This window comes from Pleuronectes platessa, chromosome 16 (assembly GCF_947347685.1).
Source record: "Pleuronectes platessa chromosome 16, fPlePla1.1, whole genome shotgun sequence".
In the NCBI taxonomy this organism is placed as follows: Eukaryota; Metazoa; Chordata; class Actinopteri; order Pleuronectiformes; family Pleuronectidae; genus Pleuronectes; species Pleuronectes platessa.
This window is the reverse complement of record NC_070641.1, coordinates 20,647,911-20,671,597: the sequence shown is the minus strand read 5'-3', so window position 1 is coordinate 20,671,597 and position 23,687 is coordinate 20,647,911. Positions and strand designations below refer to the sequence as shown.

General features: G+C 42.9%; 1 protein-coding gene and 1 long non-coding RNA gene across 6 annotated transcripts in view; one reads left to right on the top strand and one right to left on the bottom strand.

The window, feature by feature from the left end:
• Positions 1 to 23,687, bottom strand: part of LOC128459057 (trinucleotide repeat-containing gene 6A protein) — a 46,360-nt gene that overhangs the window by 17,812 nt on the left and 4,861 nt on the right. Inside the window, exons 1-6 of one of the 4 annotated variants that reach the window (XM_053444158.1) lie at positions 15,777 to 15,996; positions 14,137 to 14,400; positions 12,548 to 12,599; positions 7,821 to 7,919; positions 1,524 to 1,838; positions 863 to 910 (exon numbers count right to left, since the gene is read on the bottom strand). In XM_053444158.1, coding sequence (XP_053300133.1) covers positions 863 to 908 — 46 coding nt within the window. In that variant the 5' untranslated portion in view covers positions 909 to 910; positions 1,524 to 1,838; positions 7,821 to 7,919; ... (1 more) ...; positions 14,137 to 14,400; positions 15,777 to 15,996. Of the gene's footprint in view, positions 1 to 862; positions 911 to 1,523; positions 1,839 to 7,820; positions 7,920 to 12,547; positions 12,600 to 14,136; positions 14,401 to 15,776; positions 16,004 to 23,687 lie in introns of those variants that run through there. The other 3 variants (XM_053444159.1, XM_053444161.1, XM_053444160.1) reach the window with 3 other exon arrangements.
• On the top strand, positions 1,533 to 7,869 carry LOC128459059 (uncharacterized). 2 transcript variants are annotated; one of them, XR_008342092.1, is made up of 2 exons: positions 1,533 to 1,879; positions 4,680 to 7,869. It is a non-coding gene; the product is annotated as an uncharacterized LOC128459059 (long non-coding RNA). The 2 variants fall into 2 exon arrangements; XR_008342091.1 differs by lacking the exon at positions 1,533 to 1,879 and adding an exon at positions 4,298 to 4,456.

Sequence of the window (23,687 nt, the reverse complement as noted above, 5' to 3'; positions counted from 1 at the left end):
TCCACTTTGGTGTACTACATTAAATCAAATGTGTGGCTTTAATTCCCTCTACCATGGTCTCTTTTTATATTTTTATATCCCCCTCCAACCCTCAGCTGCCCAACTGTTCTGAACATGATCAGCGCCAGGTCTGATCCTGGACACAGCTGCCACCATTTTGTCAACACAGCATGACCCAAAAGCATGCCAAAGCTATAAACTAGGATTCAGGGAGGTGGAGGATGACCAACAGCAGGAGAGAAGGAGGACATTGGGATGTGGCTATTATGTGTGAAAAGAGGAAGCGAGGATGCGAGGATTGGAGGAGGGAGGGGGAGGGGGCAAAGAAGACGAGATGGTGGCAACTGAGAAGAGACCGATTTTTTTCTTTAGATATAAAACTCGTCTGCATTTGGCATAAGTCCAAAAGTATCTGGTTTTGCAGAGGAGTCACGGTGGCAAGACTGGGATTAAGGTTACGGAATGTGGGACACTCAAAGCGTCCGCTCTGAGGCAGTTTCCTTCAGCTCAGCTCCCCTTCCATTATTTCAATATTAACTTTCATGTAACAATTTACGTTTAGTATTTTGACCAATCAGTTGCACAAAGTGTCTCTGAGTTTCAAAGCCTCTTTCACATGCAGTGCTGCCATCGGTGTGTGATGCTTATCGTGTTTGTGTTCCACGTCTCCTGTTGTTCCCTTTCACACACACTCTCTCTCTCTCTCTCTCTCACTCATTCATCTCTCTCTCTGTGTATCATCAGTCAAGGTCAGGTCAGATTGCGTCTCCACATTCAAAGCAAACTGCCAAAGTAAGGCACTGGAAGAAAGAATGAAAGGCAGAGGAATAGGGGGGGAGGAAAGAAACCCATGTGTCGTCACCTGTTTGATTAGGGGAGTGGCTGACGGAATCCCGAATGGGAGCCATGCCTGGAAACACAGAGAGGAAAGACTGTCAAACAGGCTTAAGGGGAGTTAGATAGCGGGGGGGGGGGGGGGGGGAAACAGACAGAGTGTGGAGATGTTAGTTAGGACTGATAGGTCATTCACTGAGAATCAGGCAAACAGGTAAGAGCAGTGAGAAGAGCTTGCAAGTAAAGAGTATTAAGGGTTAAGACACAAGTTAGCAGGTGGTTATTCAAATTATAATACGAAGAATAAAATATACATTCAAAGTTTGTATTATGATGTCGTGTTTAGCAAGACATCACATTAACACATTTCTGCAACATGAATATTGTTTCCGCTTTAGCTGAATGTTGCCACTGTGATAAATGTTTAGATCAAACTAAAACAAACATTGTCACAAACGTAATCGTCTAACAGTTTCTTTGTTGATACAATAAAAGAGAGAAGAGGAAACTCATCAGGAGTTGTGAGCACAAACATTTACTGCCATTTAAATGCAACCGTAACCATTTCCTTGAACGTGAGCAATGGCAGACAGGGTGCTTGTGCAGGTTGGTGTTCCATAATGCATTTCAAGATACACATGGATCTCCGACAGTGAGCTTGAGTTCTTATCTTTCTTTCAATAATTTACCTGACAGTGTGGCTGGTGGCTGCGGCTCCTGGCGGTGCAGGAGGGCGTCCCTGGGCTGAGTGGAGAACGGGCGACCTCTGGATCCCAGGTCGACAGAGGGGAGGTTAAAAGTCGAAGCTCAGGAGGACACAGCCTCAAGGGCCTGAAGTGACAAGGCGGGGCTTATCAGAGCGGGCAGAAGGCTGACCAGGCCCCGTTGGCATTGCTGAAGACTGTATGTGTGTTTTTGTGTGCACGTAAGTGTGTGAGCGGGGAGGGGGAAGGGGGGTGGTGGTCTTGATTTAGGACTCTGCCTCAACTTGGCTTGCTCCGGCACTGCAGAAAACAACAGAGAAGACGACAAAAAGAGCAAGAAGGTTGGTTAAAAAACAAAAAACATACTGCATGGACATTATCAACAACTTTACAACAAATCATCGGTTTGTAAACCACTCAATAATAACGTGGCCATCACCAGTCTAACCAACAGCAGTTTTTCAAGTCTTTCTAGAGGGTTTTGGCCGACTGTGATTAACTTGTGTTTCACGCAAATGTCTTAATATTTATACAGTCCATCGGGATCAGACGAGCAGATGCCAGGTACACACATGACTCAGTAGAAACACGTCTCTTGTATAATTTTCATGAGGCCTATCTGAAATCTAATGTTATGATTTGTATCACCAGTAAACACCAGATGACTATGTGATCCGACCACATGATGCAGTCAGACCGAGGTGGTTTACTTTCTTTTATGGGTTTGTGATAAAGTGGCATTTAGAGGGTTGGCTTGGTTTTTCGACAAAGAAAACCAGGCAAATACAGCCAAAGCCAAACTTATCACCACAGATATATTTTCAAAAAAAAAAAAAGAGGCATTTTTTTCCCAATGTTGTCTCTGTGATCAACAATCCCTACTGGCATAAAACCACACACGCAGATGTTTCTGTTTCAGATTCCCTTGAGTGTGAGATAAACACGTGAGTCAGTTAGGTATGTTGGAAAAGTAGCACGAAAAAAGAGAGACGAGTAACGATCCTGCAAACCTTCTCCTCTTGAGGGGGGAACGAATGTGTACGAGTTGGGACTAGATTAGGGTTATACAACGGGCTTAAAGCTGACAGCACTGCCCTCGGACGCCATGGCGAGCGAAACCACTTATCCTGGAGCGGAGAAAGAAGCAGTGAGCAACTGCGAGGAAAAGACAGTAAAAGAGAAAGAGGACAAAGGCAGGAATCAACAGAGCGGAGAGGGACACAGACATCCTTCAGAGGAAAGTGGACTAGTGTATTTGACAGCAAGAAGAAAAGTGTGTGTGTGTGCACGTGCACGTGCCTCCTGACCTTTTCTCGGTGCAGGTTAACAAGTGTGTTAGCCCTCTGTGCCTGCTGCAGCAGTACACAGGTCTATTTATAAACCCTGCGTTCAAATAGCAACCACTCTGTTGACTAGCCAACATGATAAGAGACCTGACTAACACTTGTGTGCACAACGAGCAAAGTGTGCAAGTGCAATGAAGCATGCCTGTGTTAGATGTGTGGAGCGTTTGGAGGAAACTCATGTGGTTTCAATGTTAAATGCTCAGTTAAGTTCAGTGACATTAACCCCAGTTCACTAAAAGAAAACAGAATCCAAACATGGCAACTCATATCCGTGGAAAGGCTTCTTACAGACTCACAGCTATCATTGCTATGAAAGCAAACAAACTGACCAGGCACACTTAACTGAGGCCAAACTCCACCTTTATTAACTCACCGCTCACCAGCTGAACATGGGCACACAGCCAGCACCTAAACATTAAGCCTGCCAGAGGGCTGCACAGCGGCCGTCTGGAACCAATCAAAAAACAGACGAGACAATGATATCATCATTTCAAAAACCTCATGCGCAAACGGCTCCATATATGAAAGCCATAACGAGAAATACTTAGGAGGAAAAAATTTAAAGCGTTCACTGTGGAATTGACTTGCTCCCTCTGGCAGCTACTTCTTTTTAAAGGGCAAGACTCTTCAAGCAAACTGAGCTGTTTACTTCCTTGAAACTTGACTCAACCTTCCAACATGGAAAGACCCGTCAACCCCAAAGCATCCGATTCAAAGTGCCTACTCATAGATAACCATTTATCCTTATTAGGCAGTGCAAATTAAAAATGAAGTAGATGTTTACCAATTTACTGTGAGAAGGGCACATCATCGACTGAACCAATGTTGGTTAGTGATCAACACTTTGGGAGAAATTATTCAGTTGATAACCACATTATTATGGCCACTATCAGAAATTGTAGTTTTGAATTTGAAACTATTTGTTAATTAATCAATTTGTATTTCAACAGAGTTAATCAAGTATCTAGATGATCAGTAGTAGCTAAAATCTGTCATATGCACTAGTTCCATCTTCTCATAGTGAGGATTTGTTATTTTCCTTTGCTTGGTGTGATAGATTCATGTTTTTGATTTTATTGGAGGAAAGATTGAATGAATATTCAAGAAAAAAGCAGCAGATTCCTCAAAACAATTTAGCAGCTTGTGTCTGCACGTAAACTAATATTTCTTGATTTTTAAATATAAGCCCCATTTCATTTATTTTGCTACAAAATTATTACTACAACAAAGACCACAGTTAATTTTAATTATGAGAGATTACGTGAAAAAGTTAACATTATCCCTCTGTGTGTGTGTATGTGTGTGTGTGTGTGCGTGTGAGCATGTTCACTGCTGCTAGTCGGAACAGAGTACAGTTTGTTCCCTTCTCCCTGCTTCTATCTGAGAACGGCTTTCATGAGGGCCCCTGGAGTTGGCAGCAGTTCCACTGCTATCATCTTACAGGCGAGGAGGGGGGGGGTGGAGGGACGGTATGGGGACAAGACACAAACACAGTGAGTGTAGCTGAAGTGGGGAAGAAAGACACAAAAGAAACCAGATGATACTGAGGCAAAGAGGAGGAATAAGATGAGGGTAAGAGCATTAATCCATAGAAAATGTATCGAAACCGACATTTATAACCTCTCACCGACTTCATTTTGCTTATGTACGTTAATACTTTCCCTAACGCACAAACCCTCCTCCCTCCCCCAATGACCTGCGCTGACATCACACTTTAACAATAAACACTAATCAGAAGCGAGGCATTAAATAATCAATGTCAATTTTTTTGTAATAATCGTCATATTGATTTGAGGTCATACCGCCCAGCCTTGTGAGGGAAGGGGAAATGCGTCTGAGGAGGGACAAAGAGGCGAAGAGGCTGTCACTGAGGATGATGGGAGAGGAATGCAGCTGCAGCTTCGAACATGTATAAAAAGCAAAGAGGTCAACTTCCTGAAGTCAGCAGCAGCCGAAGCCAGTACAATGTGTACTCCCCCCCCCCTACACACAGTAAGAAGGAAAGAAACAAAAGGGACGTGTAGCTAACTTCATGAATCCTTGAATACTGCTACAACAGAATTAACTGATCCAAGTGTTCTGGTCCTGTTTTGTACCTTAAAACTTACATTAAGTAACCTGGTGAGGAAGAGATGGATCTAAACCAAGATGCACTTAACTGACAGGTCCATCTTGCTTGTTTCACACAATCTCCTGCATTAAGATTCACACATGTTCATTTTAGGAATTTGAAATTGATACCAAACCATCGATACATACCGCTACAAAGGTTAGTAAATGGAAAACATTGCATATTCTCTCAACTGATTGACCTGAGCATCTTAAACACCGGTGCAACTGAACCATCATCTGAACATTGTGTTCTGCTTCAGGCACTTTTTGTGTGTCTGCCTGTTGCCATGCAACTGCAGAATCTATTTGAAGCTTTATGCTTTTTCCCCCAAAGTAGACTTCTTTTTTTATATATATATAATTTGCATGAAAGTAAAACTCCACCGGCCTTCGGCGACAAACCTTAATTTTGAAAATATATCCCCATATTCATGGTATGAAAAACACGGCTGCAGATCACATGACAACAGTGCACGTCTGATAAATGCTGCACCGGAGAAAACACTTCTCATACACGGACACGTTTCCTCATCTACTGATCCTAGGTCTGCAGCACTGCCTTCATAAATCTGCTCCCGCTTCAACACAAGCATATTGTTACTCCTCAAGCTCACAGACATGTTTAACTTTGCTGGTCTCCTTTCTCTTCTTTAATCTGATTGTCTTTTATCTTTCTCTAAACAGCCATCTTGAATCGGTTTTCTCGAACTGAAATAACTTGTTAAGTCAAAAGTTAGGGAAGACCTTGTCGTCGTGGCAACATTCCTAAACACTCCCAGCTCCTCTGGACTTGTCCGACTTAGATTTCATCAGTGCAAGAAGAAGACACGCCAGTGTTACTCTCCCAAATATACACAACCACTCATCAACAAAACGGCTGAGGAGAACACAGAGAGAGAGAGAGTGAGAGCGGAGGTTCTGCATATTTCCTGCTGAGGCTTCCCTGGTTTCATGCAACACCAACCTGAAGGACATGAGGAGGTGTTGTTCTACACATCTGCTTCACTTTCAAAACAGCATGCACTGCGATTGTTTACATGTGCAGTGCGAGTGTGTACACGAGCAGATAGGCGCACTCATGTGGTCCACCGCTGTCCCGTGAACTTTGGGAGTGGTTAGGAGGGGCGACCGCACACAATCCAAACTAAAACAAAAGGCAATGTGCACAAACTTAAGGTTTCGCTTATGACTCATTAGCTGATTTGTCCATTATTCAGTCATCCATTTGATTTCACCGTCACCTGCCCACCTCCACCCAGACCGGTAATATTTGCCAGCAGGCCTGCCAAGAAACTTTCAACTTGCAGCTTTGGGCCCAGCAGTGAGTACATTTAGTTCAGGGAGTTGAACATGTTTTTCTTTCCAGTATTTATCATGTATTGCCAAATTCATGTTTCTGCACTGAACCGCATGACTCAGGATTCAACACTATTTTAAGCGCATAGGACTTCTACCTACTTTACCAGTCACACGGCAGATTACAAGCCGGTGTTCACGGGTTATTTTCCATTATTGTTAAATGACTAAGGATTCAATCAGCCAGGTTTTAATAATATTAAATATCACACTGACAATTGATACATTAGAAGCCACAATCAAACTACTGCTTGATGCACACTTCTCATCAAGTTATTAGAGTCAAATACGATCGTTTGTTCTGTCAGAAAAACGATCTCCATAAAATGTCACATTCCAACTGGATTCACGACATAACTGAGCTGAGCTGCACATAACTCAAGCTACATTAGCTTTTAGACTCTTGCTGCAGTATCAACACTCTTCAGAAGTACAATGATTACTCCTGTTACTGTATAACTATTATCTGGGGGGGAGGAGGTTCCGTGACAATAAATGGCATTGTCCGTTCACGGTCTGGTACAACAGAGAGTTCAACTCATCTGTTTGCAAAGAGACGCATCACCACATCTAACTATGTAGTCTGAGTGTCAGACGAAGTGAAAGACAAAGTAGGACGATGGCGGAGGAGTGAAAACAAAAAGAGAGCAATTGAAACTCGAAAGACGGGCTCAAGGTCAGAGATATACACTATCACACGTCCTGCCTATGCTAACCATGACAGTAGTCGCAGCTGTAAACGAAGTAGGCCTGTACAAAGAGGAGTCTATGGAAAGTGTAACGCAGTTCAATGGAAACACAACTCCGTCACATGGCAAGAAGACCTTGAGGGTCGTTAGAGTAAAGCACACTGCACCAGTGGGATAGATAACAGGGACAGGACCCAGACTATGCTGGGAGGATAAAATGTGAGCAAAAAAAAAGAAGATTACATTTTTTTAAAAGTCCTGAAAGCCAGATTTTATTGCCAGAATCATGTCTCTACTCTAAACTGCAGCTCCGAGGCTAGTAAATCTATTTTAAGACTGCAGTGTTCGTTTTTTACCACCTCTAGAACTATTCTGTTGATATGCAATATTAATCACATCCTTGCTTACTGTGCAGAACTGCAGTTGGCAAAATGGGCCTATTAACACTATGAGAGCTGGATCTTGCTGTTCTAACGGCACAGCGGATATTGTAGATAAAGAGCTTGGTGCAGGGTGAACAGAGGCTTGCATCACAGAAGCAACAGATGCTTAATTAAACACTGAGGAAGACTTTCTGTATAATAGCAAATCATTTTAATTAAGTGGACATACGGCAGAGCAATAATATTTTATTAGGGTGTAGGATCATCTCGTGCTGTGCTAATTAATGACTCAATTACGGATTTAACAAACAGTAAAAGACAATCACCAAAATCATCTGTTGATTTGTTTTTTGTTTTGTATCCAGATCACAGCAGCTCCTGACAGACGTCACTCACCTTTTGTCCAGTCTTGTATTTTCTTATCCTCCTTCCTCTTCACACTCTCCGTCTCTCTCTCTCTTCCATCCACTGTTCTTCCCTCTATGGGTTTGATCCCTGTGGAGAGGAAACGAGACAGACACCATTACATCATATTGCACAGTATTTACCACAAACTTCATCATTTAGTCATAAGAACGTGGTTTTGGTTTGAGGAGGTTGTGAAACTGCAACACTTTAATGATAGAAAATGTATATTTGTCTAAATTGTTAAGAGGCAAAAATGCATAAGATTCTCAAAAGTGAGATTAGCTTTTTCCTCATGTCATATCGCCATAAACTAAATATTTTGATGATTAGAAAAATTCCGACAAAATAAGCAACTTAAAGAGAAACTCCAAAGCTCTGGATGTTTTACTTACTTTCTGATGTTTAGTAGAGCAAACCAGTGAATCTCCAATGAAAATAATCACCGGATAATGACCTTATATTATCTTTTTATTTTTTCCCATTCATGGTGCTGAGCTTTGTTCAGACTTTTAAAGAATAGAGAAGTTTCACAATAATTATTGCCTATAGTGAAAGTCAGTATTACACCAGTTTATATTGCTGGATAACAACAAGGAACTAGATGAAACACGGTTTAAGATTAAAGATTTTATTGCCTTTAGATGGTTACAATATAGTTTCTCTTTTGGCTCCCAAACACACACAAGTCAAATACGTTTTTTACTCGTGTCCCTATTAGTTTAAAATCAGACGGTATAATTTCTCTGTCTGGGAGAGTCAAGTTTATCTGCACTGGTCTCGCTGGTTGTGCCATTTACCCCCTCAGGAGAAAGTCTAATCCAATAATGGGATTACAGCACAGCACTTACTTTAGCTATAAACAGACAGATGCAAAGAGAGGATGAAACAACTCATCATGAATGCAACATTAACTGTTTCTTTATTAGGTACTGCTTAGTTAATTAATCATAGCCGCTCAAAAATATTGAAATGTTCTTTCAGAATCCATCAACAACAAAAGATTCTGCTTTGATGTTTGGTCATTTCTGCTTTGAACACAGTCAATCAGCTTTTTGCCTTTATCTGTTGTAGTTAAACTAATATAAACAAAGTTCTATCATTTTTTCTTCCAACCATCTTCAGACACCACTCTTCTTCCTCTGTTCCCATAACCCCTCCCTGTCCTTTCCAACCATCAAGTGCTTCAGCAGATGGCTCCGGGTTCACCAACAACAACAGCAGAGTATGGTGGGGGCCCTCCTGGAGTGCACACATACACACACACCACGGACAGCATCTGTTTATGAATGGACCGACAATTGCCCATCCCCCGACAGCTACAGCTGACAGTGGTTGGTGGGTGTAGGGGGGGGAAAGACACTTCCAGTCACCAAAATAAGGAATAAAGAAAACTGAGGCGGAACAGACAATTCTGTTTATTTATTTGATCCCAAATCAAAATAAAAGCCAAAAAAAAAAAAAAAAAATATTAGACTCTGCTTCCTGTGTGGGCTTTCTTTAAAGTTATAGATGTAATAGTCAAACTGGAGAGTTGGAACCAATCCGATAAAATGAATATATATCAAAGGCTACGGACACTTCCTTTAAATAATAACTTCAAACAATTAGTCACAATTATGAAAACTTATTTTTGGGCATTCTGTCTTTGTATGTGGGAAATGATTCAAAATATGTTTAATAACTGTTGTTCCCTGTTTGTCTGCAAGATGAATGTTGACAGGTACATTACATACAAAGCTTAGGTTGGTCACTTTCCAGGCAATTATGGATAAAAATTAATTATAGTAAAGATTAGTGAATGTATTTCTGTCCACGTTGTCAAAGGGGGTTTGAAATAGATGTCATACCATTCAGTTAGTGCAGAATAATAATGAATCAAACATTCATAATTTCTATTTCGCCCTGAATTTCCTTTTCGATTCAGTTAAGTAGGAAGCTACTTCTGATCTTGTGTCATTCGTAGTGAAGAATGATTCCTCTGCCTCCCACATAACTTTAAATAATCACTTTTCATTTGGATTCCTGAGGTGGTAGAGATGAGAAGTCTGAGTCTTCAGACTATTGCATCCTTACACACTGTAAACGTTGTTTCTCTCCCAGAAGTGAGTCAGACAGACAGTGATGCCAGCGAGGACTGGGTATTGATTGTATTTGTAGCCTTTCGGACAAAGTTGTTGTATTTGTTTTTATACCTACACAACCGACGACGAGCATCTTCTAACACCCTCACAGGGGTTTTTCTATCCCAGCCGAACAAAAACCTTGAGCTTAGTCGCGTGGCTAATTTGCATGTACAACACCGCGTCATTTGCATCAATTAGCATTAGCATGTTCTCATACTGGAGGCTTCGGCCAGGAACGCCATCACTCAATTAGGGAATGACAGCGGGTATCTCCTCATCACAAACCGCTCATCAGAGAAGACTCCTGTGAGGCTGACGTTCCAAGATGTGACATTTCCAGCCTGGCTGCTTAAAATGTCTTGTTTTGACACACGAGTGAAAATCAAGACGGTTCATTTCAGGTCGCGGTGACTTGAGAAAGGATTGTGATGATTTCTGGCTGAAAAAATAAATGTGTGTGTGTGTGTGTGGGGGGGGGGGGGGGGGGGTATCTTATTTTTCTTAAATACAATTTGTCTATTTTATTTAAATGATAATATACTTGTTTCTAATTGAATGAAAGGTTTACATATAGACATGTTATTAGTGTTTAAAGTCCAAGTTTGATGCACAACAACATATTACCCCCCAACCTTGACAATAGCTGTGTTTAAAATTGCCCATCTACACTGATTAAATGATCACCCCAGGTAAAATACACCTTGAGTGGCTTGCATCCTATTTGAACCTGCGCAGATCAATGGCAAACAAACAATCCAATCCTGCGTCTTGAGTGTTCCAGTCTCATGACCATCTGCAGGTGTGGCTTTACTGCTGCCGAGGGGCAATGGTCAACTACCTGAACCTTGCAAAACAAGGAATTCAATGCACTGCACTATTAAATTATCATCATAGGTTGGGTATGTAAATATGGAGTCACTTTATCTACGTTTACACTGCAGCAGCTTCAGCCACACTGGATATTTTAGAGAATAATAAAAAGACATGTAGAGAACAGTAACTGAGCCAGACAACAACCAAAAGTGAAAGTGAAGCTCAACAAAGCATTTTTGTACGAAGTCAAAGGAAATAACATTAGACTCAACTTATTACACAGTGTTCCGTCACTGTTATATTTAAAAATTCAACAGGCCCTGAAGCAATAAACAGGATATGTAAGCCTGTGAGGATGGGGAGCATGTTTCTACACAGAATTACTCACGGTTGTTTTACTTATGAATAACGGAAGACATGCAGAGAGGCCATGTTCAAAACTTTACCTATTCAGTCAGCCACAAGCTGTTAATGGATTACATCTAGAATATTTGTTTACCAATTGCTAGCTGTAAACTAAAGGACAGAGCATATTTTGAAAACAGAAAACTAAGTTGAAGCTGGAATGATCTCCGGCACCACTGGACTGTTAGCGTTGCGTTATTTATGGAACAAAATAGAAATTCCATCTGACTCATTTGAATAAACATTTGCAACCATTTGAAATGTACTCGTCACAGAGTGAAACAATTTCTAACTGATGTGAAAGAGCAAATGTAAGATGCGGCAGAAATAAAGTTTAATACTTTATGTACATTAATGCTGTTTTCCCTGATATTATTTCAGCAACAGTCACTCACAAAGATAAGGAAAATATGCCACGATGCTGGGAAAAATATGAAGCATCTGTCTTCAGCAACAAACCAGCATACCAGAATACAATATCAAGCCATTAGCTAAACAAACCATGAAATACAACAAATGTATTTGAACCGAAATGCTGTTGACGTGTGTCAAAGAGCAGTGAGTTGATGCAGCAGCTGTTTAAAATTAGGACATGTTCATGAAAAATTACAATTCAGGATATTGTGCACCACAGCGAGATTTAAACTGATTTCCGATCAGAAAACTGAATGTTAGAGAGCTCAACTCTCGGCGTAGGGCGATGGACTCGTTGTGGTCCATGCCTCTATTGTGTGCGTGCATGTAGACCAACTATATGGACACAATGAGCTGCACAAACACCTCTCCACACACAAAACATCAGGACCCTGGCTTGTCATTTAGCGATTTTAAAACAGCAAAGCTTACTCAGCACAATACGGCCTAGACCAACCCAGACCCTCCAATTCAATTCAAACGGAACTGCATGTGCTTGCATAAGCAGCAGCTGCCCATCTAATGTCCCCCTGACCTAAACACACACACACCCCTTCATGGCCCAACACATACAGACATACAGAGGTCCTACTTTTATCCACGTGTCTTAAATGGTGATATAAAAGGTAGAGGTGGTAATCTGTTTCTGAAATACTTTTTTTAAATCTTTTTTGTTGAAATACTCTTCAACGCCCAATGGAAGTTAAAAACTGTGTCTATGGCCCTCGTAGGACTGTAATAAACACAATCAATATCAATTCATTCAGTACAAATGAAATGATCGGTCAGCGTGCCAGCGAGTCACGGAAAAGTCAGGTGCGTGTTCATGTGGGTCGATGGGAGGAGGTTGGATGTCAGGGTTGCTATTTCCCCCAAATTGTATCATGCTCTTGTTGGTTTTTCCAGGATTACCAACCCTAGCTTTAAATTGAACATGTGTTTAATGCTGCCACAACTCACCTGTTAAGATGCTTCAGTTTCTTTGGTGGCAACAGCTTCCGATTCCAAATCTCTGAAAAGAAAACAGATAAGAAGGTTCATCTCACAGAAATGCAAATAAAAAAGATAGCCTTGCATGTGTGTGTGTGTGCTGCGGGTTTATTGTGATTAAACAACTGGTCACGGGGGACAAACCAGGACAGGAGCGAGGCTTGCAGAGTAAAGCTGCTGCACCTGAAGTGGTAAACACAAGGTTGTAATCTAGTTCAGGCGAAGTGCACCTCCGCCCAGTTAATTTTGCAATGGGGCCAATCATTTACACACAAGCAGCGAGAGTCTGGACGGACTGCGGGTTGAGAAGTATTTCGACAAGGTGGTGTGGAAATGCAGGTTAAACCGCATAACAGGGCGACGCATGATTACGGGGACCTTAAAGCTCAGGTCCTGCTAAGTGACTACAGAATGTGTGTGACAGATACAGACAGAGAGAGAGTGTGTGTGTCTGTGTGTGGGTCAGAGTCACAGATCTGGTCCTGATCGGCCATTATCTCAGCTGTAGCCTGACTTACAGCTTAACCAACATGGCTTCTCTCTCCTGCTCTCGACTCTGGTATTTTTTCCATGCGCAGGCGAACACACAACAATGACCTTAACTGTGCACACACCTCGGTGCGACCGATGCAGCTTAACGACACAACCGCGGTTTCAGTTCAGCGATTGTGTTGCGTCGAGTGTAGAAACGCAACTGGGTGACTGGCGGCTGCAGGAGCCATTTATCCCGGGGAGCTGCGGGCTCACCAGCTGCTGCCTCTCCGCCGACAGAGGGGGATAAACGCCCCGGTCGAGACTCCCTGAACCCCTGCAGACTTCACCATAAACCCGCGGCGATAGCACCATAAACCTCGAGTGTGTTTTTCATGTGAACCACTGCATCGCCCCCCCAACCCCCATAAAAAAAAGCAGCGCAATCCGCCGGCTTTCACCGCCGAGCAACCTGCGTCGTCAAATTAGCATCGCTGCTAGTGCTAGCTTGGGAGCTAACGCTGCGAAGCGGGCTACTTAGCTTAGCCGGTGTAATTTAAAAAACGCAGCGGTGCATTTCAACTAACACGGGGATGCATTGAGTCTATAAATATTGAAAGAAGGCTGATTTTTGGTCAAATAAACGCGTTAATGGTGTTAGAAATACACAATGTTCCAGACAGAAAAGTGCGCACAGCTGGCTAGCCAAGGTTAACCCAACTAGTTAGCATTAGCACAAGGTTAAGCTGCCTACAAATTACAAGAGTGACGTCTGGAAATCCTCGGTTGTCTGCAGCAAAAATAACCCCCCCTCCCCCCCCGCCATTTTTTATTGTTGCTACCAGATGCGTTTAATAAACAAAAATTTATAAAACTGCAGCGCAAAGCGAGGCGCCTCTCGCCCAAGTTGTGCTAGCTAGCCGCTAACTAGCATAGCCCAGTCACGGCTAACCAAACAACAGCGGCAGCTCAACTTGTCTCCACCGGCCAGCAGAACCCCCTCTCCCACCACCTCCACCCCCGGTCTCCCTGCCCCGGACACGGCTCGACGACCCACACGGCGAAAACACAAGCGGAACCGGGCTCACCTCATCGAAGGGTAAAGTGCAACAGAGTGGAAAGGACCGCCGGCGGTAAGGCTAGAAGAAAGTCAGCTCGTTGTGCAGCATCTACGAGGGGAGGAACTCGTCCTGCATGATCGCCATTTTCTTCGCTCGCTGCTGCTGCTGCTGCCTGAGACCTTCTCTCGCTTGAGCTCTGCTTTCCCCTCCTCTGCCTCAGTGTGTGTGTGTGTGTGTGTCTGCCTCAGTGTGTGTGTGAGGGGCAGGAAACACGTTCACCACTTCCTCTGACTGACAAAACCAAACACAAGCAGGAACACAAGAGAGAAGGTGAATGTGAAAGCAAACACACAACACATTCTTTAAAATGTTGCACAGAGAATTAAAGTGCGTTGATAGGATTTAAATTGTGTGTTGTTTAATTGGTTATTTTAATTATCATTAGGCTCTGGGTCTGCATTACTCCGTATACATTTTATATTTTTATTTAATGTATTATACACTTTATTGTTTTATTTTTATCACAATTTTTTTTTACATATAATACTATTGTTTTATTCACTGTATTCTGCTTTATTTATTGTTGAGATACTGTAATCTTGCAGCAAGCTGGCACAATCATTTCTCTCAGGATTAATCAAGTCTTATCTTATTAATAAGTCTCTGCCCAGAAAATCACATACAAAAATACTGAGGTCATGAGTCCTCGACCTCCTCCTTATGATTTTATATTATTTTGATATTTTATCCTCAGTAAAGTTCTGGTGAGACTGCAAAAGAAATGTAAACGCACTGCAGTGACAATCTTTCTACATAAAATCTGTGAAATAAGTGACTAATAAATTATGGTCTCCTGGATATCCTTAATTAAAGGACTTAATGCTGTTTTCTTATTTCTTTTACAGTTAAGCATCAGGAGAAGATTCTTGCTTCTGTCATGTCTTTGTTTTTTGATTGTTTTTTTTATAGCCAGTTTCTACCCCTCCCTAACAAAAGCGGTGACAGACGCATAAAGGAATGTAAAGAAAGGTTGACCGACAAACAGCCATCACAAACCACACTAGGTTGAAACTATAACAGCCACAGTTGTGTATTTGTATTTAAACTTATTCAGAAGCATTATTTTTTTATGGATTAGAAGTAGTGAAGACAGGAGATAGGTGACTCTGACCGCCCTTATTTCCCAAGTTGAAATAATAAACTTTTGGCCAGTTATATACCAAATCTCATTATTACCTCCACACCAAGGAGGCTTATTTTTTATTGCTGTGGGCCAGTTTGTCCATTGTGTAAAACTACAGAACAGATTTTTGTTGAGACTTGGTGAAGGGTGCCCTGCAGGTCGAGGAATAACTTTTGCAGTGGATTCGATTAAGATGTAGATCTTAAAAAAAAAATGTTTTCACTTCCTGTCACATTGAGAGAGAGGCTTTTTTTCGACATTTGTGAATCTCCCCAAGAAATAACGCAATGATCTTTGATTTCTGAATCATAAATTGGAGTCATATCTATGAGAGTGTGGATTTAGATGCATCTTGATTGAATGTTAGGGTCTGTTGAGCCTTGGCAGATGGACGCGCTTTACTATTCGAGTGCCAGTTCTAGTCATTGTGTTCAATGATGTTAGTTTTGATTCAAACTATTATTAAAAAAAAAAGGTAACTGACCTGTGTGTGTGCGTCTATAAGCTCAATATCAAAGCTCCACCGAGCAGGAAACCCAAAAGCCTCAGAGCTCCAAGTCGCTAATCCCTCCACTGTACACGAGACGAAATGCAAATGCTCTGCACGTCGCTGCTGAGTTAACTTGTTAATGTGTCCTGATGTGAAAGTGAAAACATCTCTGACTCACACTGACGGGCAAAAGAAGAATTTGGAGAATTTCAGCATCTCTGCCCTGATTTCTCAGGCCTGTCACAGCCATCCATGCGTGGCTTTGGTTTGTGATGTAAGAAAACAATAAGTGAAGAGATTAAAAGAAGAGAGATAGACGGGGGGGGGTTTGTAAAAAGGAGCCTCCGCCTGAACAGAACAGAGACACAAATACAGTGTGGAATCTGCCAACGCTTCACCAGCCAGACAAAGGAGGCCGCTGCTTACAGGAGAGACCGGCACAACGTGTGTGCAGAGCAATGACCATTGACCCTCCACTGGCAAAAACAAGCCATAACCTTGTCCACAAATTACCTCCCTTATCTGTGTGTATTTGGATGTGAGGGCGCGAGAGACAGAGAGAGATCGGTGTGGTTCATTCACTGCCAGGTAATGATTTTTATTGGACCAGGTATCAAAGACAGCAAGATCACACTACACTGTATAAACAAGTGGGTAAGCTCTCTGCCCCCGGAGGACAGTCGCCAAAAAGCCTTGTTTCCCAATAGATCCCTACTGCTGTTGTTGTGTTCGTGGTCAACAGGGAATTCAAATATAATTGGTCTCCGAATGGGAAGATATCCAGTTGACTGTCGCTGCAGTTGTCTCCCTGTCGTCACCCATTTGTTCGAAGTCCTTATTTCACAGCTGTTAAGACATAATTACAAAGCCAGACAGAGGGAGGACTTCAGGGGGACACAGAGGATGGAGGCTCTTAAGCTGGTGAAATGAGACCTGGAGAGAATTGTCATTATTTCTTCCGCAACAGAAAAAATCAAGCAGAGACGTGAAAGAGACCTAATGAGAAATGTATGAAATATACTGTCCTTGATTTAATGCTTTTAGATCACGTGGAGGAAAACAGTGTCTCTCTACTGCTGTAGGACAAAGTCAGGAGTCAGAGGTGATGACGTCCAGAGTTCAGGGAATTTGATCAAGTATATCTTTGCATTATTTCCCCCACACCGTTGTGTATTTCATCTGCCGCAGCTGCAGTTCAACCTTATGCGCTGTGGGAATAAACCATTGAACTGATGTAGTGACACCATGGCAGCTGGATTAGGGCACTTTGACACATGCATGCAAACAAACCCCCGAGCTCAAGTCATTACATGCAAATAGAGCTCCACACCGCGGTTCCAGAAGTACAAGATCCCATTCATTTTCTGAATAGAGATTTTGATGATCAGCCACAAGCTGCAGATTCTGAATCGATGTTACTTGCTCCTGTAGAAGCCACAAGAGCTTAGTGTGTTCAGATCAGGCCGAGGTTTAATCTTACACACACAGTTATGCCGTGGTAAATGGTAAATGGTCTGTAGTTATTCAGCACTTTTATAATGCTGATGACCACTCAAAGCACTTTGCAGTACAGCTTTTATTGCCATTCATCCATTCACACACACACACACACACACACACACACACACACACACACACACACACACATTCATACAGTGCATCCATGGGCAGCACTTTGGTGTTCAGTATCTTGCCCTTCAAACCGCCCACCTTCAGGTTAGAGTAGGACCACTCTACCCCCTCAGCCACAGCTGCCCAATACACACACACACACACACACACAACCAAACACACAAGTGAGCACACCCCTACAACATCCTCAAAACATTATGTACATTAATGCATGTGCACACATTACATTTTTTTTGTTTTATTTTGAAGGGAAGTTATGTTTGGTGCGTCCATAATTTAGCTAGTTTCATCAGTTTATGTATTTATATATGTATTGTGTGTGTGTGTTGTATTGTGTATGCATTTCAAACACACATGCATGCATGGAACGGCGGGTATACCCACACACGTTAAAACAAGCACGCACACACATACACGCACATACACACAGATGTAAAAACACGCACAGACACACACATGCACCGATCAGTTGCAGCTGCAGAAGTTTGGAAGCTATTAAAAAACGTGAGGACTATTGTTCCTGGGGAGAAAGGGGGCATAGAGAATTGGGCTGAAATGTGAATGTACAGGAGGAAAAGGGAGAGTGAGCAGGGAACTGAAAGTTAGTGAGGAGAGATTATGTGGAGGGGGGGGGGGGGGGGGGGAGAGTGTGTGGGAGACAGACTGACAGACAGAAGAAGGTCAGAAAAGAGATTTGCATGTCAAGTAGTAATAGGCTTGTCCTGAGTACAGACACGCACACAACTAAGCTGCAGTGTGCATGGTGCTGCAGAGTGTGTGTGTGTGTGTGTGTGCACGTGCAGTGTGTTGTTCCTCCTGTGCCTGCCAGCCTAGTTGCCTCACAGGCACATCCCTGCTTGTGTCTCCTGCCTCACTCAGGAGTTCTAAAGCATGTGAAACAACAAATATATGTTTGAGCATGTCTGGAGCTTTGATGCCACTCAGCCTCCTTCTTCCCTCTTTCTCTGAGACCGATCCAAATCATTCATCACTCGTTCAGACTGCCTCCCCCCATCCAGTCCACACTCACCATCACAACCCCTTCATTTTCATATTGTCCCTCTCTAACCTCATCATCTTCTCCCTGCCTCCACCCTCCTCCTTCACTTTCCATCAGCACACACACACACACACACACACACACACACACACACACACACACACACACACACACACACACACACACACACACACACACACACACAGTCTTCCTTTGCATCCTTCCCTGCATGTGATTCTTTCCGCTTCTCTGCAGAGCTGCAACGATTAGTCAATGAACTAATTAGCTGAAAGAAAGAAATATTATCTGCAGCAATTTGTGTCATTAAAAATATGTTTTAGTCATTAATACTTTTTGTTTGAAGTGAATATGCACACATTTGTGAACTGGCTTGGTGCTACTCTCCAAAACAAACAAAAAAACACGATGCGCAGAAAGCGGAAAAACCCCAAAGCAGCAAAAAATAAAGTCTTCTCCCTCATTAAAAATACTTATAGAAATCTTTTATTGCATGAAATAAGCTGTGTAACCTTTGCAACAAAGGACATCATGAACACAGTGATTCTCTGCTGCACTTTATCTTCCTCATCATGATATGGAGACTTTGCCCTTTTTGTATTTGTTGGTGTTATGTTACGTAATTTTATTTTGTTAGTTTTGGCCTGTGGGTGTTTCCTGTTGACCAAGTGGCCCGCCAGGCTTTTATTATTATAGGGGAAACCCAGGATGAATAGTCTTCCTTATTTAAGAAAAAAAATAAAAAATACTATGTAACCAAACACTATGTCCTACTCTGAAATCCTGCAAATTCTTGGCTTTAATAGATGTTTGGTATATTTCACACTGTGATAAATCACTTTATTATACATTTAATACCTCAGGAAACTCTCCAACCTTAACTTGAGGCAGTGTTTAGACTCAAGCACGACAGTAGCTACAATCTTTGTAGAAGCATAGTCGACAGAAGTTTCATTTTATCATATTTAGGGTCCGATTTGAATTAACCCGGATTATACTTTTTAGTTTGTTTGGTGGAACGTGATAAAATACCAGAATCTTTTCCCCCATTTCATACCAGCACCTAATATTTTCCTTTACAACTCTTCACCTCTGTCTTCTACCTGCCATGTCCCCCCCCCCCCTCACTCTACCAGCAGTAGAATGGATTCATTGTGGCTGAAACCCGCACGTGATCTCTAACATCCCCCCCCCCCCCCCCCCCCCTCACCTCTCCAGGCATTCACACACAGACATGAACAACAAGCTGAGTAATAACTTAATCCATCAGCTGTGTTGCTTGTGATTTCTTTACACGGATGACTTCCATTCACCCTTGCGGACTTTGTTTTGCACACGCACAACACATGCACGTGCAAGTAAGTCAGCGGGTGCATTCCATCTCTGCCCCCCCCATAATCCATCACCACGCCTTGAATATGCAGAGGGTTTTGATGCATTTCCTGGATGACAGCCACGTATATATTCAAACATACCCCTTTATTTAAATTCCCTCTCATTTATATTCATATCACTGATCCAGTGCCGGCCGCGCTCCTCTATTACTGCAGGAGCTCGTGCAGGTCGGTGGGCACGGGGTGCAGTGATTGGCTGATCCTCTTGCAGTTCATCCGTGGTGTACGCGTGCACAGAGAGGTGACGCCCGGCTGACAAGCAAACACTGATGCACCCTGTGCCAGAGAGAATCCCACAGACACTTCAGATCACACACATGCAGTCACATGCTAGAAGTCTGCACCTCACCACGTGCTACATGAGGCCATGAAAGTGGTAAAGACAGCCCTGGCACCCTGGGCTTGTTCATTCAGCGGAGTGCATGTGTCTGTGGGGGGGGGGGGGGATGTAGGGGGAGGGAAGATGAAGTAGAAGATGGATGTCCTTTTGGCCTGCTTGTCGACATTCGAAGGCCAGTCACGCCGACACAAAATGTTTTAGAGCCAAGGCTTTTCTGCTCGGTTGTTACTTCCTCTGCATCTTCAACTGGCTGAATATACAGTGTGTCTGTTTTTACTATCGGTGAATGCAAATCAGTGCTGCCTATGTTGGTCAGTGTGCCAACAGTCTGCTGAGTTTATCCACGGAAGGATGAAGGTTTTTGGAGCAGGGAGATTGCAGGCAGAGTCACTCAGAGAGATAGAGAGAGACAGAAAGATATGTACAGAGGGAATAGGGAGGAACAGTCAGATTTCACTCTGAATGAAGCAAAGCCTCAATATAAATCACACACAGGCTGATGGACGATGTGATTCCACTTCATCCGACTATACAGAAACCATAACACCGTCATCTTACGCATTTGGAGTCAGCGTCAGCGTCTAAAATGACAGACACCATCTTTGATATTAACTGATGTGATGATTGACAGCTGAGACTGGCTCCTGATGTGTGTATCGACAGGGCCGTGAAATCCCGACTCAGCCCCGTGCACACGACGGCACAGACTCCGGCTCCAGATGACGTCAGTGGTGCAGGACGGCGACAGTGGAACTCCAGCAGTGACAGGAATGTTCCTTTAGATTGAGCCACTTTGTTATTCATATTGTAACCAGTAAATTAAGCAACACAAGACGTTTTGAGCTGCTTATATTAATCTTAATGTTTGCATTGCATGGCTGGTTCCATTGATTGATTTGGTGAAGTTTAAGTTGCTGTATGCTCATCATTTAACAAAGAGTGAAAGTCATCAAGCCAAATGCCACTGAACCTCCTGCCCTGTCAGTGATTTTGAAAATGGTACAAAGTTTGGTTTCTCTCCCCGGCCATTGTCATGGACAGAGCCCCGGCACGGCCCTTTGTCGGTGCTGGGCCAGCAGACCCCTTGCAGAGAGAGGGCGTGTGTGTAACTGCAGTTCAAAGTGTGAATGACAAAGAGGAGAATGATGTGATGGGAGGAGAAAAAGTGACAGACACAGGATATGAGGGGGGGGGAAACGGAGACAGGGAGAAACTGACTGAAACCTCCGAGAGCTCATATCAGGACACTGAAGGATTTAATCACATTGAATGATGCATCTAAAATGACATCTCACATTTAGCTACGAGAGAAGTCGAATCAAACTCTGAGAATCCTGCGTCACATCTCAGCTGCACTGTTTGTGTTGTGTTTCTGTTGCAGAGACACACAAATCAATTCAATCTGGTTCAGACGATGGGATTGTCGTTCTCTTTTTTATATTCTTCTGTTTAATTCAAGGGAATTGAACTTATTCCCTCTTGTTCTTCTCTCTATCCTTTTCTAACACACACACACAAACACACACACACAAACACACACACACACACACACACACACACACACAGACACACATACACACACCTTCCCCCATGCACTAGAACATTCTGAGCACACACACATTCAGACACGCGCTCAGGCTGGCATGGGGGTTGGGGGTTGGGGCAGTGTGTGAGAGAGTGTGTGTGTGTGTGTGTGTGTGTGTGTGTGTGTGTGTGTGTGTGTGTGTGTGTGTGTGTGTGTGTGTGTGTCATTCGTCCTGGCATGCTGCCAGTCTCTTGGTCTCTCATTACCAGTGTGTGTATCAGAGTGTGTGTCGATGTGCGTGTGTGTGTGTTCAAGTGCGCAGTGGGGGCCCACCAGCGTGACGGGCGTTACCATGGCAACACCAGAGCAGGTTCCAGATGCAGTGCATCATATTTCTACAGGAAGGTGCATGAGTGTACGCACAGACACACACACACACACACACAGAGACAGACACACACTGAATTGGCAGCAGACCTGTGGTTAGCCATGCAGATTAGTTTTATCGTGATGGATCAACTCTCATTTAAACATTCATTCTTCCTTTTATTCTCCTCCATTCGAAGATGGATGATGGGTTGCATTGATCGATCAATCAATCATCCTACACTGACACACACACACACACAGACACACACACACAGACACACACACACACACACACACACACACACACATAGTTCTATTTCTACGTCAGAATTTAAAATGTGTTTTCATTTCTGAACCTGAATGATTCCACCCTTGCTGTTCCACCTTTACTGGTTTACTATGAACCACACAAGTTGGGATATTGTTGAACGTTACAGAATCAGAGGTGTGATGTCTGTGGACTCTCCCTTTTGCACACACGTCCGTCAGTGTGAGTAACTCTGCTGCCGACATAAAGACACAACAACCTAGTACACAGAACTGAGACGTGAAGTAAACGTGCAACATTACCTCAGTGAACAGCCTTTGTTAAAGAGGCCACTGGTTGTATCCATCGGATCCTCCTGTGTTTATGAAAGTGTGGACGTGTGTAGAGTTTCTGTCTGCATTACTTATTCATAACAGCGTAGAGTTACAGTACACATACACATACACACACGTACACATATATGGTAAACCGATCACGTACACACACACGCACGCACACACGCACACAACAACCTACATTTCTCAATGAATGACTGAGGGGATGTGTGCCTATTTTAAACGTCATCTTTCTGTGGGAGCTAACTCGAACGTGCACAAAGTTGTGTAAAGCCTTTTGTGGATTCTTAGGTTTGAAAACTACAAATTGGAAAAAAGAAAATCCTGATCAGCAACATTACCCACTACCAGCATAAGCTCAAATCTCAAGAGAAAGGCCTGATAAGGAAGCTTCACAAAATGCTCCCAGCTCCTTTGAAGTAAAACTATCAATATGAGTTGGATTAAGAGTAATAAATCCCCTTAATCTGCTCAGTATATCCATAATCAGCTCTTAGTATTAATGTGGTCATGCTGTCGCACATTCTCTCAGAAGTTACTTGGAAACAGACGAAGACCCAATCAGTCATTTCAGCTTCAATGTGCCTCATCTTTTATCTGTAGAAGAATAAAGAAGGTGTGTGGATGTCTGGTGTTTTCCACCAGTGTCTCCACATCCCTCACAGGGATTTGATTGAAGTTCTAAAGATGTTTTCTCATGCAGAAGAAGGAGAACCTCCTCAGACAGTCTCATTAGACCTCGGTAGCTCCTGGGCTGACGACAGGAGAGTGTCACAGTCAGACTGAACGAGGAGGAGCAGGATCTGTCTGATTGGTCAGAGAGAGAGAGAATGTGTGGGAGGTGTTGTGACACTGGAGCTGAAGGTCCATCTTACATCAGTGTTTATTTATAATGCTGGATATACTCCCCTTCACACTGTGACAGTCAACACTTCTTTCACTCTGAGTGGACCGGAGCTAAAACATGAATCAACTAAAGATACCAGACATTCAAATGAAAAATTTGAATTGTCATATACAGAAA